This window comes from Triturus cristatus, chromosome 7 (assembly GCF_964204655.1).
Source record: "Triturus cristatus chromosome 7, aTriCri1.1, whole genome shotgun sequence".
Taxonomy (NCBI): domain Eukaryota; kingdom Metazoa; phylum Chordata; class Amphibia; order Caudata; family Salamandridae; genus Triturus; species Triturus cristatus.
In genome coordinates, this window is record NC_140590.1 from 1,642,266,126 (window position 1) to 1,642,285,879 (window position 19,754).

The 19,754-nt window shown below is 48.5% G+C and overlaps 1 protein-coding gene across 3 annotated transcripts in view; it reads left to right on the plus strand.

Moving 5' to 3' along the window:
* Positions 1-7,107, plus strand: part of PCMTD2 (protein-L-isoaspartate (D-aspartate) O-methyltransferase domain containing 2) — a 167,461-nt gene extending 160,354 nt beyond the window's left edge. For all 3 annotated transcript variants that reach the window (XM_085619676.1, XM_085619677.1, XM_085619675.1), the window contains exon 7: positions 3,263-7,107. In XM_085619676.1, coding sequence (XP_085475802.1) covers positions 3,263-3,648 — 386 coding nt within the window. In that variant the 3' untranslated portion in view covers positions 3,649-7,107. The remainder of the gene's footprint in view (positions 1-3,262) is intronic.
* The last annotated feature ends 12,647 nt before the right edge of the window (positions 7,108-19,754 follow it).

Below are 19,754 nucleotides of genomic sequence, written 5' to 3' on the forward strand. Positions count from 1 at the left end.
GCTCCACCAGCACAGTCACACCGAGTTGCCCTCCACGAACCAGCCCCTCCAGAAAGCTCGGGCCACAGGACTTCAGGGCAGTGTACTTATGGGAGCGTGCTCGTCCGCTCCAGTCCTCCTGTGGGCAGGCTCTCTCCCACTCCGAAGCGCGGGGAGCGAAAGCGCAAAGGTGGGTGTCCCGCACTACAAAGTCCCCGCAGTTCTCGCACAGTACCTCCACAGCCGCTCTTGCGGCGGGCCTTAGTCCGCCATCCTAGCCGATCCTCAGGGCACCGATGTTAGGCTCAGCCCAGTGCCAGTCACCATCGGCGCAGCAGCCACACCTGTGCCTCCCCGGTCATTGCGGGCTCCGCCAGTGCCGCCAGCCGTCCGCGGTCTTCTAAACACCGCCCGGGCCGACACAGCTCACCCTGCCCTCCTCCGAACCAGTGGACCACAGCACGGCCGGTGCTCCGCCTCAGCCAGGTCACCGCTCACTTCCGGTGGGCCTCAATTCACGTGAGGTCGGGGATGTCAGGCCCTCCGCAGGCCACAAGCAAGATGGCCGGGCCTCTCCAAGAGGATCAACAGCAGTCGCCGAACAGGGCGGCCCCTGGGACCAGGCGCGAGGCTCAATCAGCAGGCAGGCACCTCTCAGTCATGGGGGGGCCCCCTCGGAGCCTTCAACAGCGCCAGGGAAGTTTTTGAACAGGATAACTCACAAGGCCGACACGGAGCTAACAGCTCACGCGTCCATACTCGGTGGAGTCCAAGCCACGCCATGATGACCGGTTTACGATAAAAGGGAAGGAGCGTGGTTGGAATTTGTTTGCAGAAGGTAAAATGTAGGGGCGAGGGTCTGTAAAGGAGCGAGGCCAAGGTTGGCTTTGAATACTAGAAAGGAGCTGCAGCAAACCGCGAGCCAGCCTGCCTGATGTCCGTAGAGGGAGATGAAGGTGGACCTTGGAACACGGAGTGTGTGTTTTTGGAGAGTTTGCTTTATGGGAGTTTGGGCCCTGATTGACCATTCTGCACTCAGACACTTTCCCGGTGGACTACAGGCGTGGTGGCTCCTTTCAGAGCTGGATGGGCTGCCGGGACTTAACCATGTCTCAATGATGCCTTTCAAGCCGCAGCCTCTTCCTCTATGAGTCTAGTTTGCCCATTCTTGCTGGTGCTGACTTTATGTTCCAGTCCGGTCTGGGCAGAAGCTGTCGCCGTATTGCAGTTTGCTTAGGATTGGAGTGTTGGTCTGGGTTTGTAAGAGTAGCAATTGCAGACGTGGCAGTGATTGATTAGTCTCAAATGACTTAAATGAAAACATAGACCAGGGTTGTGAGATTGCCATCGTTGTGGAGTAGAAAATGCATATGTTACGCTAGAATCTGATCGAGGGGAATTTGCCTTGTTTCTATTCACTTTCAGGAATAGCTGGTGACCTTATGGATTTCAGGGTACAGGTGGCTGCTTCCTAATCTGATTACAAAACAGGGAGACTCTGGAGTTCCAGGAGACTCCGAATGATCACAATCATTTATATAGCACTGTTAGACCTCTTAGGAATGAAATTCTGAGCTGAAGCACACTGGGATTTAAAGCCGTGACCTCCAATTTCGCACAGCTTGAGCTCAACCCGCCGTGCCAAAGACCGCACCTGAGCAACGGTAGAAAAATCTGAGTTTAACTCTATATATTTTATTCAAAAACACTTGTTTAGGTTATCAAAGGCTTATTAACCCCTTCCTGTCAGTGTATGAAATCTCTGTTCAGTTCCAAAGAAGTGATGATGAACTTTAATAAGAATGCATCTCTAGCAGAGATGGTGCAGGTTTTAAGGCAGGGACAGATAGCTCACTGGGTTAATGTACCTGTTGTGTGACTCTGTGACATCGCTGTTATGTGCCATTTGTCTGTGGTGCAGCTGTGCTTCGGGGAGCCTTAGAGGCCACCTTTGTCGGTTTGTTCTAGGCTGGAGCATGCCTGTGTATTTTGATGCTGCGGTTTATAAGAGGTTAGTGTTCATAGTCATGTGTGATGGATTGAGAGGAGCTCCTTCTAAGGAACATTGCAGCTGCACCGAGACATAAGCAAAGAGCAGCAATTACATACTGACCTTTCTGGGAGATCAGTCCCCAAGCCCAGTCTTGGTATAAGCGATCTCAAAGCAAGCCTTCGACTAAGGGTCCAATTTACTTCTTGGCAGAGAGGAATACTCTGTCACACATGTGACGGAGATCCCATCTGCCATATTAGGATCCCATTATATCCTATGGAGATCACGCTATGACGGACGGGATATCCGTCACGTTTGTGACGGACTATTCCATCTGCCGAGATCTAAATAAGGCCCGGAAGTCACAACTCTGGTGGTTGTTGAGAAGTGGCGAGGATCAACAATCCAAAAGTAATAGGTTGTGTACTGCAGGATAGGTGCGACAGTGGGTCTTAAGGTTGCAGGGGACCGTGCGACCACTGCCTGCTCTTAAAAATGGTTTTACAAGCATTCACAAAGGGGAAGGGGTCCCCTTCCCATTTGCAAATGGGTTACCACCTACTTGAAGTAGGTGGCTAAATGCGAACGTTTTGCGACCGCAATTGCGGTCACAAAACATTCATACATACCGATGCGATTCAGTTACCGAATCGCAAAATTAGGTTTCCTACATCGAAAAAGCAATTTTTGCGTTTGCAAACGGGCAGATTCTGCACGTTTGTGAACGCAAAAAGGCTCGATATATCTGGCCCTTAGTTGAAGTGATCTTCATTTGCCTAGCATCAAAGGAGCCAACTCCTGGAAGAGAAGTGGACGCTGTGGTAGAAACGGATGGTGTTTAAATCTTAAAAATCCACCCAGGTTAATCTCATCATAAGTTATTCTGTGATGGAGTGAGGTATTGGACTAGCTCTCACTGTCATTTTCTTTCCGAGAGAGGATGGAGCTGTACTTTACAAGCAGTCAGAGGAGCCGAGCGGGGAGTGCGAAGGCATATGTATTCCATCGTCTAAAACCTTTTTTACCCTTGTCACCCACAAACACAGCTAGTGTCCCCTGACATTAATGTTCACTGCTCAGTCCCATTTATGCTTTCAGACTCCGGTTTGCCCATCAGGTATGGTTTTGTCTTTGTTACATCAGCAGTTGTAACTTAGTTTCTTCATAGGCACCTGTCTGTGCGTTTAGTGTGTCGAAAAAGAAAAACCTGTTCCTTGCGACTGTTACCTCTTGTTTGTTTTTTAGTTTTGTTTGCCTTGACACTGCATATCCTTTCATTATCTCTTACAGCTCCAGCAAATGTCCGCACCCTACAGGATCTGGCCCGTATTTCTATCCGAGGGACAATTAAAAAGCTAATCCAACCCGAATCCAAGGGCAAGACTGGAAATGGGCTGAAGAACCCGCCACGGTTCAAGAGGCGGCGGGTGCGCAGGCGCCGCCGCTTGGAAACCATTGTGTTTCTGGACAAGGAGGTCATTGCCAGTCGCATCCCCCACCCTTTCGATGATAACAACAACTTTGAGGATACTGAGGAGGAGAGACGGGAGGAGGAAGAGAAGGTAGTCCCAGGTGTGAAGCCGGACCCGCCAGTAAACTATCTGAGGGAGAAGATCTTGTGTCTCCCCTTGCCTGACCCGCTCAAATACTACCTCCTCTACTACAGAGAAAAGTAGAGGCATTCATTGTTTGAGGGGGTCACATAGATGGAACAGTAGTTCAGGATTGATCCTTTGTAGGGCTTAACAAATGCATCCACCTGCTTGCTGGTTAACATGACCATGGACGGCGTTAGGCTGTCTGAGAACTGTTGCTGCTGTATGTCTGATGTATATGTTTAAAAAAGACCACGGCTTGCACAGCTAGACAGGAAGTAAAGCGCTGACAGGAAGTTAAGGGGTGCGGCTTCTTCTCTTGGCCTCCCTGTTCATTTGCCCGCCTTCCTTTGCAGGGTTTCCTTTGATTTTCAAAGCAAGTTGGTGGTGTCTTGAATTGACTCTCACGCCTGTAACATACATGAGAGCGTCACTTCCCTATAAATGGAGATCGTCGTGGTGCCTCAACATTTCCACTCAAATTTCGGTTTGAGGATGGTTTAGAGCAGAAGTTCCAATCACCACCATGCCTGACCTTGTCTTGGCCGTGCAAATTCACATCTTCTGGTGGAAATGGGGTCTCACTGGCCCCTTCTGTGAATTAATCTGCAGAGAAAATTCCACTGTTATTGCAGTTATTTAGGGAGAGCTGATTGCTTCAAAGGTCAAGCAGTCCAAGCACTCAGGTTATGTTGTGGCCTATTCAGTAAAGTGTTCCCAGCGCAGTAGACCGCTTGCACCTTTTCCGCCTTTATTTGTTACCATTTCGTAGTTGTAAAGCGTAGCTTAAAATGAAACCTGGGTCATACAAGAAGAGGGGATCTTGTAATTTTGTGTGTATTTAATTATTATAACGCCTTTTGTAGCCTAAGTTCACTGATATTCAGAGATAAGCGTGGCGGGATAGAGATTTTGTTTTTTATTTAAATATTGGTAGTGTTACAAACCAATATCTGCAGTTAAATGAAATATAAGCATTATAAAATGCTGTGTGCGTGAAATATGAGCTTTGAAGCTGTATTAGAGAAATAATGCAAAAAAAGGGGCCGCTGAGAAGGACTTTCAGGCATATCTAATCTGCCAGTTTCTGTGTAGGGACAAGGCCGTGTACTCCTCAAAACAGTGGGAATGGAGGGACAGTCTGGGAAGCTGTGAAATACTAGAGAGCACAGAGGGGTGTGGATTATTTCAACTTTTCTTTAAGACAGGTTTAAATATCTGCATCAATCGTGTTGCTTACTAACCAGTCGCGATTTAGCGTCTGAAACAATCTCTGTAATGTTGGTAACTTACAGCTTCCTGTTCAAATTCACCCCCTTTTGAGCGCCAAGATGAGAATTCTTAATTCCAAAAGTTATATGGTCTGTCGTAAAGACTACACTATGCTGGCAGCTTGTCTTCCGTCTGGGTGTCTGAAGCATAGAATGCTTCGATGCACCTTTACTCCAAACTTCATAGCCATTCTTGAGGCTCACAGGTTAGTCACTTGAAAACAAGGGCAGCATGTTGGCATGCATGCTGCCAAAATGCTTTGATAGGCATGTCTAGTAGTTTGAAATAATGGTCCAGGTGTACAGGGCTGGCAGTGAGTGCGGAAGAAAAGCACTGCGTTCCATTGGCCATGGAAGCCCTACTAATATCTCAGATAAAGCACTTGCAGACCGTGATTGTCCTTTCTCAATTTCCATTGCTGTTTCAAGATAGCGTCGGTCCCGCGTGTCGTCTTTGGCTTTAATTTTCACTTTGGTTACTGTTGTGTGTGTGAGATGTGATGGTTCAGAAGTTTGTGGCAGGGTTGCAGAGACCCTCCCATGGTGATCACCTCCAAAGCCTGTAGCAGGCTAACTTTAATGGACTTTCTGTGATAAATGTTGCTGAGAGGCCAGAATATAGTTCAGCATCTATTATAGACCGACGCTGCCATCTTTCTGTGGTTATTGCTCACTAAAATATGGACTAAGACCTCAGTGAGAGCACCTAGAGGAAGATGTAGTTACTGTATGGGTCGAATAATACCCCATTTTAAAAGCAAATTCTTCGTTTAGGTTTGAATTACCAGTTTAAAAAATATTTTGCCATGGCCCATGATGTGAGATCTATAAGCAATTTATGGTAAACCTCCTTATAAACTGCTCAAATACAGAAAACCTTTGCTAACTGATATTGTAACATGGGTTTTGCTGGATGTATTTAATTAGTAGAGTGGCTCTTGCACTTTATGAGTTTTTTTTCTTACGATGAGCAGTGAAAGACACCGAGTGCTTCAGTGCTGACCTGGGCAGTGCAAAGCAATCTGCCGCATCCATTGTCTTTTAAATTCAGAAATGAACTAACCTGCCTTCTCGTTACATGCTCTATGCCGTTTTCCTATCTATAGCAATCAGTTTTTGCTGGAAATTGACTATTTCGAATTAAAAGTTTGTCTTGCTAAAAAAACTCAATAGATTTTGAATCTACATCCCAACTTCGTAGAGATGGCCCTTGTACGCAATTTCATTCCTACTTGAAGTCAACAAAGAATTGCACCTTCTCTGGCCAATGTTTGGAAGTATTGCTTTTTGGCTTTATTGTCTTTGGGTATTTAAGCTTTATTATAAACACACTTTTATTCCTTGCAGTCAGTTGTCTTGAAGGAGTTACTGTCCTTGTCGCTGTGGCGTAGTGTGGACTTGCATGGTGATTTGATGGACATTAATTAAAAAAAATTGTAGTAGCCTCAAATCCTATTTTTTCACCTCAAGCTTCAGACTACCAGCAGTCCTGCTACTTTGGTGTGACGTCTCCTCTGATACAGCCATCTCTTCTCCGTCTGTTCTGTACTTTAGCCTTTGGAGAGTGTGGGTGGATGCCTTTGTACATTTATCCTCCAACGGAGACTGCAGCAGCCCAATGCTCATTGGCTTATTCAAAGCAACGCGCTGCTATAAGCCAGGGATGCACATAAGTACAATTCTGATGCAGGCAAAAAGAGGGGCCAGTGTCCCAGGTGATAGGTCGACACCCGACACGTTTTTTCTGTAGCTGGGCAAAGCACCTGCAGCAGAACATGTAAGTTCTTTTTGTGCTGTTCATATACATTTCTATGTTGTCCTCAGATTATTTTATGCGACTGTAAAGATTTAATGGAAAATAATGAGAAATTAAGAGGAGCGCTTGTTTCCTATACCCAGCACCTTGGTGGCTCTGTATAGTTGTAGATTGTGTCCTGTGTGTGCACAGTCATCCGCAGCTGTATAAAGGGCGTGTTCAGCAGTTCTAAGTTCAGTAGTTTACTCTTTTTCTATTGTCAATAATGACAATTTTTTTTATCTGACAGATTCTTCCATTTGTTTATTGACTCATTTGCTTCTAAAATGCTTTTGTGACTCCTGTTTGTAGGAAAGTCATGTCTGCTGAAACAAGCAACTATTCACAAGGTGCAGCATTGAAGGGGTGGGTCGTGTGCATTTTCACGTACAGAGCACCCATGGTCTGCACGCATTTTGTAACCTATGCTGTTGTATGGAAGTAACTTGTTTCATTAAAGGTGTACAGGACGTCTGTGATGTGCAGTTTTGTATCTGTCTGGAGGGCAGGGCCCATCATCCCTTACTTGCTTTATTCACATCTCCTGATTTGACCTGTGGCATTACTCCTTCTGTGTCAATGACTTGCAAGCATTCAGTATTTATTTGATGTGAATGGCATCTTGTTATATCCATGCATTGTTACTCAGCAAGAAGCAATTTGTTATGTATTCCTATTTATTTTTTCATGTAGAAGCTGCATCGAAATAGCATACCAAGTAACGGACATTCGGGCGTCCCTGTACACAGATCAACAATGCAACCCAGTCCATCATCAAAAGAGGTGGCCATTAACCCAGACAGACGCACACATAAAACACACAGACATTCAGGCAGCTACTGTTGACCACAAACACAGACTTGCACCCATCTGGAGGCAGCCGGAGCACATAGACGAACGCATTAATAACCTATGTGTAAATATAGTCACAGACCACACATCAAAGCACATAAGCAAACTCAGCGGGTTGAATGACTGAGTGAATGGGTGTGTGGTTGAGAACATGGCTGAATCAGTAGATATCTGAGTGTATGTATCTGAGTGTATGGCTGGGGTAGCCAGGAGTGAGTTGATGGATGAATGTATAGATGTAGATGGATGAGCAGATACATGCATGTTTGTGGATTGGTGACTATGTGAGCACATGGAAGGAAGGAAGCGGGTAGGTTAATAAATGGGACAGAGGTAGCTTCAGTGTGTGTTGGAGAATGGAGGTATTCACAGCTATGAGTGAATGACGCGTATGTGGGTGAATGGAAGTTTGAGGAAACAGGTGGGTAGAATTATAAGTTTGATCAAGTGGAAATGAATGTATGCTAGTATAGAGTGATCGAGACCTATACGTTGATGACAAAAGGTGATTGCACTGTTCCTAGGGAGGTGTGCAGAGTGTCACTCACTCCCTTTTGAAAAAAGACAAAAGAAGAGAAAGGGAAATCGGGAACCTAGGCTTTGGACTCACTAGTGAAAGGGAGGTTCAAGTCTTGTTCCTTGTTGCCCTCACACACCCTGAAGGATGTCATGCTTCATCATCAGGCAGTTGCTCCTCGTCGGGCCGGCGCTACAATGCCCTACGAGTCCCCGAAGGGTCACTTTGTCGGAGTTCTTATGCAAACTGCCGTTTGGTGCATGTGGGTGTGCGGGGGGAGTCCTAAGTCAAAGTGTAAGAAGTGCATGCAGTGATTAAAATTGACTAAGGGCTACCAGAGAAATATGTTTTAAAATGGCGGTACCCATGCCAAAGTAAAAAACCTGTAGGTCAGGTGTAGGGTAACTCAAAGTTACACTAGGCACATTACGCTTTACGGGTAACACCTGACCCACGGGTTTTTTACTTTAACTCTACAAGACCAGAAGACAGAGGTGGGCCATGTGCCGAAGCCTGTCCATTTATCTCAACCCAGTTCATCAGCCTATCTCTGTGTGCTACTGAGAAGCATTCCCATTTACTGACCCCTTGAATTGATAGTGGGCAATTTGAGCCCTTGTTTTCTTAGTATCACTGTACCCTAGCCAGAGAGCGGGCATTGGACTGTGATTGCCAATTTCAAGAGTGGTCTTCCTTAGTCCAGTTCGCTTTTTGGCTGATAGTGCTTCAGACTTTCGGGCTAATTCACCCACCTCGCTGTCACGAGTCTCTACTGTACATCTGACAGTTTATGCCCAAATTTTAAATAAAAATAGTATTCAGGCTCTTTCTTTGAGAGAGATGTTTTATTTGTCTGAAGTACCTGGGAGCTCACGGTGCTCTAAAAAAAAAAAACTCTAAGCTAAGAGATACATACCCTTGTTCATAAATGGAAATTACCCACCGATTCCGTAGTAAGGCAAGACAAACAGTTGTGTAGTCATTATACAAGTAACAACTCCTTTCTTGTACATTTGAAAACTTTTGGTAAACAGTGCATTCTTCCCACTACTGTTGCAGCCTTTTAAAACACTTGTAAATGCTGAGCTCTGCAAAATACCTTTAATTATCAGTTGCTAAAGCTTATGCATTTAGTGTTGTAACAGCATATTCATGTGACTTTAAGCAAGGTGGAGTAAGTTTAGTTATTAGAGTTTAAGCCCAAGTGTCTCGCATGATGGTGGAGCAGCTAACGCCCCCCCACATCCAAGCCAGTTTAACTGTGCACTAAAATGTTGTAAATCATGGTGGCATGTACAACAAGGTGTCAATGCCATTTGAGAACGAGCTAGCTAAAGTCTTCAGTCCCTATTTTGCCTAGGGCTCTCTTATTGTGTAAGATCCTTAAGTGCTCCAGGAAAGAGGTGGCCGAGGCATGTGTGGCTGTAGATACATATGCTGTGCATACTTCCACCATCTAGTGTTGGGCCTGGATGTGTGCAAGTTGTTTTTCTTAAAATAAGTGTTTTGAGTCATAAGGCTCCTCCTTAGACGCCACACATGGTTGCGTCTTTCAGGTTTTTAGCCTAAAGTTCAGCAGAACTTATTAGCTCTCCCATTTGATGGGGAACACTGAGACGTAAAAGGCAATGGGCACACTTCAAACACATGCTTTTTGCGAGTCCTTTTGCTGCACGCCTTTCCGTGGAGGCTCCTAACGGGCTTCCCCTGAAAACTCCACAACATACAATCGGCCGCAAAACCAGGCACCCTCAGGTAAGGTTATTCCAGAGGCTCCTACAATGGGAAATAATTCAAAAGGGAGAGGTAAAGGACCCTCCCCAAAAGCTGCCCCTACCACATCTACCAAATCTACCAAATCCTGACTTACCCTTCATGCCCCCTGATCACAAAACACCGGTCAGGTGCCGCTTACAACAGTTTCTACCAATTTGCAGAACATCACTACCGACCAGTTGGTGTTGGACGTTATACTTATAGGTTACTGCCTGGAGTTAACTACCACACCTTCCACAATACCACCATGCAAACACAGACTGTCTCCAGAACACACAAAACTGCTCATGGAAGAGGTACAGTCCCTCCTTTTCAAAGGGGCCATTGAAGAAGTACCACGACAACAACAGGGGTTAGGAGTGTACTCCATATATTTTCAAATATCCCCAAAAAAAGGTCTCTCTCGGACCCATTCTCAACCTAAGGCCTCTAAACAAATACATTACCTCATAACATTACAATGTATGCATCCTCCAAGATGTCCTACCTCTTCTATAGCAGGGCGAGTTTATCACCGCACTCGACCTGAAAGATGCGTACTTTCACATGCCTACACATCCAGAACATTTGTGTTACCTCAGGTTTGTGGTCAACAACAAACACTATCAGTTCAAAGTACTCCCCTTTGGAGTCACTACAGCTCCGTGAGTGTTCACAAAGTGCCTTTAAGTAGTAGCCTCTAACCCAAGAAGGTAAGGCATTCTCATCTTCCCTTATCTGGACGACTGGCTCATCAAGAGTTCCTCTCACTAGTTATTCAGCTAACACACTCGGATCACTTTACGTCTTCTACACAAATTGGGATTCATCATAAATATCCCCAAATCCCACCTCCAACCACAAAAATTCAGCCATACTTAGGACACTTCCTCCACAATTTCAAACAAACTTCCAGTTTACAGACAGAACAGTTACACGTCTTCTTGGCATGATGGCCCCCTGCATTGCAATTGTGTCCCATGCATGACTAAACATGCATCCGTTGCAAGAATGGTCACTTGCGGAGAGTCATTGGTAAGATCAAGTGCTGGTTAACCACCAAGCATGTCAAGGTCTCCTGTGGTGTAACAACAAAAGCTTGTTGCAGGAGTGGCCTTTTCTTGACTAGATTCTGCAGGAGACCATCACAATAGATGCATACCTCATTGGATGGGGGGAAACTTTGAGCGTCAAAAGGCCACTGGAAACCCTCTATTTGTGGTTCGGAGATTAAGGCAAAAATCCCCCAGCATCATTCTGGTAGCACCCACTTGGTCTGGCTAACAATGATTCACAACACTTCTGCAGCTATCAGTAGTTCCTCACGAGAAGCTCCCAAACAGGCTGGACCTTCTCATATTGAACCATGAGGAAATATGCCACCCAGACCCCAAGTCACTCAACCTTGCGATCTGGTTCCTGAAGTTCTAGAATTTGGATATCTTAAACTAACACCAGAATGTATGGCCATTCTCAAGGAAGCGCATTGGCCCACCACACATGCATGCCCTGCCACCAAATGGAAACGTTTTGCCAACTATTGTCACTCAAAACAAATGGACCGACTTGCATCAGCAGTACAGGACATTGACTGTTACCTGCTACATTTGCAGACTTGTGGATTGGCATTTACCTCTATCAGATTCCACCTAGCCGTTGTAGCCGCTTACCTACAAAATAGACAACAGATGTCTCTTTTTAAGATTCCAGTTATCTATGGAAAGCCTCAAAACGGTACTTTATCAGGGATTCCCCCCCCCCCCCCCCCCCCCGCACCATCATGGAACCTCAGTATCGTTCTCACTGGGCTTATGGGTTTCCCATTTGAGCCTCCTCACTCATGTCCACTCCAATTCATTTCTTGGAAAGTGGCTTTTCTAATCGATATTACTTGCTTACGACGCGTTAGCGAGCTCCAGGCATTAACCATAGAAGAACCTTTCTTTCAGGTGCATAATGACAAGGTTATCCTCCGCACTAATCCAGAATTCCTTCCTAAGGTGGTCTCGCAATTCCACCTCAATCAATCGATAGAACTCCCTGTGTTTTTCCCTCAAGCAGACTCCGTTGCAGAAAGAGCAACCCACACACTAGATATCAAACAAATTCTCATGTACTATATACATAGAACAAAACCATTTAGAAAAACGTTGCTGCTTTTCCAAAATCTCATAAAGGGAAGGCCATTTCAAAATCCGGTATTGCCAGTTAGATAGTTGAATGCACACACACCTGCTATGCTAAATCAAAGAGAACCTTATTGGTCCCTACAAAAGCTCACTCCAGTCACAAAAAGGGAGCTTCTGTGGCTTTCCTAGGGAACATTCCGATAGCTGAAATATGAAAAGCAGCTACCTGGTCCACACCACACACACCTTCACAAAACACTACTGTGTTGTTGTGTTCGCTTAACGACAGGCCAAAGTAGGCCAAGCAGTACTTCATGCACCTTTTCAATCCAGTGCAAAACCCACAAGTGAGCCACCGCTTTAGGGAGGACTGCTTTACATTCTTTGCACAGCATGTGTATCTACAGCCACACATGCCCTAAACGGAAAATGTTACTTACCAAGTAGACATCTGTTCATGGCGTGAAGTGCTGTAATCTCACGTGCGCCCACCCTCCTCCCCATGCTCCAGTGGCCATTGCAGTATTCTTTCTATTTTGTTCACTTTCTCATTGACTTATCTCTCTACATAGCATCACTCCATCGTCACTCACCTTACGGCAGAAAACAATTTAACAGTGGAGTTGATGCCCGTGCTCCTTACCAGCAAAAGGAGGAGTCACACAACCTCCTGGCTTGAAAGACTTCTTTGAAGAAAAACAACTTGCACACATTCGGGACTAACACTAGATGGCGGAAGTATGCACAGCATGTGAATCTTCAGGACTACATGCCACGAACAGATGTCTACTGGGTAAGTAACAGTTTTTTAATTAGGAAGGCAGACCTAGGGAACATTTTAGATCAGAGAGAAAGTTATTTTAACATTGGCTTAGGTGGGTGGAAATGAGAGCTATTTAAGAAAGGAGACAGTAAAACATTTTTAAAAAGTCACCAGGAAATTCGTCTCTACCCTTATCTGCACAATTGGCTGTTGAAGGATGTGTCTATAAATCTGTTTCAAGGCATTGGAGCATTACAGTTACCCTCTTACATGCTCTAGGCTTCTCAGTTAACAACAGTACCTTGTTGATACCGTAGCAAAAACTCCAAGTTCATGGCATGTGTAGCTGTAGATACACATGCTGTACAAACCTCCGCCATCTAGTGTTGGGCTCAAATGTGTACAACTTGTTCTTCTTCCAATGAAGTCTTTTCGAGTCACGAGGTCTAGTGACTCCACCTATTAGTGGTATTACGCATGGGCATCGGCTCCATTGTCAAATAGTTTTTTCTCCGCCATCAGTTTCAGACGTGTCATCCACAGCTTCGGTTCGATGCCTGTGGTGTTCTTGTCGGGCCCTCGATTCTGCCCTCTTGTCTGTATCTACACACAATCCAGCGCTCTTGTCGGTTTTCCACTGTCGCATTTCTTTGAGTCTGTGTCTAGCCAACACCATCGACTCCCAGCTGCTCGGGACAAAAATGTTCCTGTGATGGGAAGGACTCCATTCCAATTCTACCCTAGTTGTCAGGCCAAGTATCGGAGATCCGACATCCACGAAGTCTGTAACCTCTGTTTGTCAACAGACCACCGTTGGAAATCCTGTTCAGCGTGCCTTCCAATCAGAAACAAGAAAACTCTTCGGAATCGACACATGTCGGATTGCCTCCAAAACTATGATGCAAAGACGGGAAGGAGAGGAGACTCCAGTCATCTTCGAAGAACAGGAGTTGTCGGATGCTGAAAAGGTGGTTGCTACAGGTGTTGTAATGGAGGCAGCCATTACACCTGAAAGTGTCGGTTCCAAGGTGGATTTCTATTCTGAAGAGCCTCTGCCAGCCTAGCGGCCCTCTGATGGTCAGTGTGTACAGATGTTCACAGAACTCCCCACTCAGAGGCGCAAGCCTCTAGGTTACAAGTTGCTTATGAGGCCTCTGGTGCACCATTGCCATCCGAGCCATGGTCAACACCGGCGTTTAGAGACCGACCCAGTGCCCAAGACACATGCGGTGCTAAAGTCCCACTCCAAGCCTCAAGCGCAGCTTTAGCTCTGGACCAGAAGGCACATCCTCGGCCACCCTCGTACTCAAAATGTCTGGAACCAAAGTCTTCAGAGACAAGACATCCTGCTCCATGATGTTTAGAGCCAAGGCCAAGTACAGTGTTCTTCAGACCTGCCTACTCGAATCAATCCAAGACAAGGTCGAGCTCAGCACCCTCCGGTCGGTGAACTTCTGCAATCCCATCAAGACCAGCCTCCACTGTGGCATCCTCTGCCGCTTCAGAGCAACTTGATCAGCTAATTCGGTCCCCTCACTGCCGCACGGCCAGGTCTGACTGTCCTTGCACTGCTGTTGCTATTGTACTGTCGTGGTGGTTATCTTGTGACTACTATTGTGATTACTGCTGTGTTGTTCCTGTCTGCGCACTGCCTAAATTGTTGTTCCTCTCTCCCTCCTGACATTCTAATAGTTCTTTTCCCCCTGCCTTTTCTTTATTCTGTGCCCTTCTTGTGACTGGTTTATTTTTTCCTCCCCACCGTACTCCTGCTCTTTTTCCTGCCGCTGCGTCCCTGCCCCCCTGCATTCGCCGCCCCGCTCCCGCCTCCCAGCTACTCCTCCCTCCCACATTCCCTCTTATGGGGGCCACGCAGCGGACGTGCGCAGCGTAAGGCAAGCCCGTCTGCACACGTCCGTGCCTGGACCGCGCCCAGTGCCAGGACCCCTTGCCCCGTAAGCGCCACGACACCCGCCTCCATTACGACTCCAGCACCCTACACGCATTTAACGCCGGACGATCCCGCACCTGCTGCCTGGCTAATGCCGGAACTGCAGCTTCACCAGCATCTGGCCCACCAGCCCACCCACTGAAGAACCCAACTTTCTCAGATGCATCCTGCTCAACACCCGCTCCGCCCGCAGAAACGCCTTCGAACTCTGGGACCTACTCGACACCAACGGCCCAGATGTCGCCTTTCTGACAGAGACCTGGCTGAACCCCTCCTCGGCACCAGACATCGCCATAGCCATCCCGGAAGGCTACAAGATCACCCGCAAAGACCGCACCAACGGAGTAGGAGGAGGAATCGCCATCATCCACAAGAACACTCTCAAAATCTCGACAAACACCGACGATACCCTGAGCACCGCCGAACACCTGCACTTCCAGATCCACACCAACCCAAACACCACCCTCAGAGGGACCCTCGTCTACAGACCCCCCGGACCCCGACCGCAGTTCAGCGACTCCATCGCCGACTTCATCAGCACACACGCCCTCGCCTCCACGGACTACATCCTTCTCGGGGACCTGAACTTCCACCTCAAGAACAACAACGACCCCAACTCCTCCACCCTGATCGACAACCTCGGATTCAGACAACTCGTCACAACACCCACCAACATCGCTGGCCACACGCTTGACCCCATCTTCTCAGCAAGCTCCCACGTCTTCTTCAGCCGCACCACCGAACTCCACTGGACCGACCACCGCTGCATCCACTTCACCTTCCGGAAACCTACCACGCACCACCGCACCCAGCAGATGCCTCGCTGCCGCTAGAGCAAAGTCACTGAGGACCAGCTAACCACCGCCCTCGCCCAGAGCCCACCCGCAAACCCGAACGCCCGACGCCGCAGCCCGTAGCCTCCGACAGTGGATCGATGCCTGCGCCAACACCCTCGCCCCGCTCTAGAAGCCCTCCAACACCCACACCAGCAAGAAAGCCAGCTGGTTCACCGAAGACCTCCAGGCCTCTAAGCGAACCTGCCGAAAACTCGAGAGAAACTGGATCCGTGAACGAACACCGGAAAGCTATACAGCCCACAAGAACACCAGCCGCAGACACCACCACCACCTCATTAGATCTGCCAAAAGGACCTCCTTCAAAGACCGCCTAGCCAACAACGCACACAACAGCAAAGAGCTCTTCAACATCAGGAAGGAACTCTCCAACCCCAGCTCCAACTCCGACATACCACCATCACAAGATCTGTGCAACTCGCTGGCCACCTTCTTCCATCGCAAGATCCCAGACATCCACTATAGCTTTGACGACGTCACCACCCCGGCAACCGCTGGAACCCCCGCTCCCATGACCACCACCCGCACCAACCTCCAGCTCGCCTGTACCGACATCACCGACGACAACACCATCAAGATCATGAACACCATCCACTTCGGATAACCGGAAGACCCCTGCCCACGCCACATTTTCAACAAAGCAAGCAGCACCATCGCACCCCATCTCCGGAAAACCATCAACATCTCCTTCGAGACAGCGACCTTCCCAGAGAGCTGGAAGCACGCAGAGATCAACGCCCTACTCCAGAAACCCAAGGCGGACCCCAAGGACCTCAAGAACTTCCGACTTATCTCCCTGCTCCCGTTCCCGGCGAAGGTCATCGAAAAAGCCGTCAACAAACAACTGACCACCTTCCTCGAGGAGAACAGCATCCTGGACCCGTCCCAGTCCGGGTTCCGCAGCAACCACAGCACCGAAACTGCCCTCATCGCCCCCACCGATGACATCAGGACCCTGCTCGACAACGGCGAAACCGCGGCCCTCATCCTCCTGGACCTGTCAGCCGCCTTTGACACGGTCTGCCACCGCACAATACGAACACGCCTCTACGACGCTGGAATCCAAGAGAAGGCCCTGGATTGGACCACCTCCTTCCTCTCCGGCAGAACACAGAGCATCCGCCTCTCCCCCCTTCCGCTCCGAAGCCACCGCGATCATCTGCGGCGTACCCCAAGGCTCATCCCTCAGCCCAACGCTGTTCAACGTCTGCATGGCACCACTCTCCCACGTCGCACGACACCACGACCTCAACATCATCTCCTACGCCGACGACACCCAGCTGATCCTCTCCCTCACCAAAGACATCCGCACCGCCAAAACCAACCTCCACGAAGGAATTAATGCCGTCGCCGACCTGATGAGAAACAGCCGACTGAAGCTGAACTCGGACAAGACGGAGGTCCTCATCCTCGGATCCACCCCCTCGGCCAGACGACTCCTGGTGGCCGACTGCACTAGGAGCACCCCCCACACCCACCGACCACGCACACAACCTAGGGGCCATCCTCGACTCCACCCTCTCCATGAAGAAGCAGGTCAATGCCGTCTCCTCCTCCTGCTTCAACACCCTCTGCATGCTCCGCAGGATCTTCAAGTGGATCCCCAACGAAACAAGAAGGACGGTCACCCAGGCCCTCGTCAGCAGTAGACTGGACTACGGAAGCGCACTCTACGAAGGAGCCCCGGCCAAACTCCTGAAACGACTCCAACGCATCCGCACGCCTGATCCTCAACATCACTCGCCACAGCCACATCACTCCCCATCTGAGAGACCTGCACTGGCTCCCCATCAACAAGAGGATAACCTTCAAACTCCTCACCCACGCACACAAGGCTCTCCACAACACCGGACCAGCATACCTCAACAGCCGACTCAGCCTCTCCACCCCCACCCGTCCGCTCCGCTCCGCAGACCACGCCCTAGTCACCGTCCCCCGCATCCGAATAGTAACCACCGGTGGCAGATCAATCTCCCACCTCGCCACCAAGACATGGAACACCCTCCCCATCCGCCTACGGCAGACCGAAGACCTTCTAACCTTCAGGAGACTCCTCAAGACCTGGCTCTTCGAACAGTAGCAGCTTCCCCCCTCCAGTGCCTTGAGACCCTCACGGGTATGTAGTATGCTTTATAAGTGCCATGATTGATTGATTGAATGGCTGCTGGAACACTTGGATTCTCGACGACACTGCATTTATATCCATCCAGGCTCAGGTTAGAGTCTGACAAAGCTCCACTTGAGAAACTTGTGAAAACGGACTCTGCTCCGCACAAGAACCTCACTTTTGAGAAGGCCGGCAACCCACCAGAACTTCCAGCCCCCAAAAAGCAAAAGAGACATGACAGGGCAGCCTATCCTCTTCCTTAAGCTCATCCACCTGTGTCTCCGGTCTTTCCTCTAGGGTCACCACATCATTAACCTACAGGCTCTTCACATTTAGGGATGGGAACAATCCTAGGCTCCCTAATGACCACCCTCATGATTCACAGTGTCCAGCCCCTTGGGTTGACTATGATGCTGAACCCCCTGCGGACACAGACTCTGATCTGTACACTACTAAGCCGTGACCTCCTGATGCTGTCACTTCGTACCATGAGGTGTTACACTGAGCTTCCACTTTCCACAACGTAGTACTCCATGTGCAGCAAGAGGAGGAGGATTTCCTTGTCGAAACCCTCTCTTTCCCCCAACGCTCTCTTTAATATCTCCCTGTGCTTAAGGGTGTCCTCAATCCTGCCACCATGAATTTGAAGACCCGGTCAAGATGAGTGATCACGCCTAGGGTGGTTAGGAAGAATGAAGCTTCCACTAATGACCCTCCATAGATCCCTGGTCAACTGCCTCCTGATTCTTTGGTTGTTCATGCAGCCAGAAAGTGTGCCAACACTCGGGGAACAAGCGATGAACCTCCTCCCGACTGGGACAGAAAGAAAATGGATCCTGGGGAAGAAGAGTGGCAGCGCAGAGAATTGCAAATTCAATTGGCTTGCTTTCTCGGTACGCCCATCCACACTGGGGCCACATAACTGACCTGGTAGAGCATCTCCCAGAGCAGTACCGTAAGAAGCGGTAGACGTTAGTGGCAGAAGAGCGGATTATCTATAACACTAACATGTGCTGCACTCTAGATACCACGAATACAACCACTTGCGTCATTAATACTAGTATTCTGTTGGGATGCCATGCCTGGCTGCGTGTTTTATGCTTTGTCGTAAGTGCAGCAGCACCTTCTCGGTGTCCCTTTCGATGGTGAGCATCTGTTTGGCCCAGGTTGATGAGATGCTTGAGAAAATCAAAAAGGACACCAAGGCGGCTAAGACTATGGGTGCCCTAGAAACACAGACCCCCCAGGGGTTCCTTTCGGCGCACACTGTTTCGTGGTACATCCAAACCCCCCACTCCATAAACCTCATCTACCTTCACAAAGCCAGCACAGCAGACCACCTCACAGGGTTACTATGGAGGTGCTTATAGTGGCAATAACGGAAGAGGTTGAGATAAGGGTGCCCCCCTAATGGGATCATCCCCCCAAAACAATGATGTCTAAACTCCCCCTCCCCCACCGATCACACATCTGTCTGGGAAAGATTACAGGGGTTTCTGCCACCCTGGGCGGAAATCACCACAGATCGTTGGGTTCTAGATATTATACAGGAGGGGTATTGTCTAGAGGTCACGCAAACCCCAAAGAACACCCCCCCCCCCCCCTCATCAACAATGATTGTTTAAAGAACATCTGCGCCTCCTTCACAAGGAGGTATAAGCCCCCTGTACAAAGGGGCCATAGAGCCTATCCTGCAACAACACTGCAGAAAGGGTGTATACTCACTTTACTTCCTTATCCCAAAGTAGGATGGCTCCCTCAGGCCGAGTCTTGATAGCTGGTCTCTCAACAAATGCATTCTGTTGGAGTGCTGCCATGTGGTGACTCTACAGGATGTTATACCACTGTTGCACAAAGGCAACTTCATGACTGCCCTGGTTCTGAAGGACACCTACTTTCACATACCCACCGCTTCAGAGATTTCAGAGGTTAGTGGTAAGTGGATACTATTATCATTTCATAGTGCCCCCTTTAGGGTCACCACTGCACCAAGAATTTTCAATTGTCTGGTAGTGGTGGCCGTTCACAGGAGGAGCCGCACTTATGTGTTTCCTTAACCAGAAAACTGTCTGATCAAGAGCTCCACGCAATAACTCTGTTTAGAGCCCACCCAGACCAAAATTCACACCCCGCATAGTCTGAGTTTCACCATTAATCTGGCCAAATCACACCTTCAACCCCTTCAGGTACAGCCTT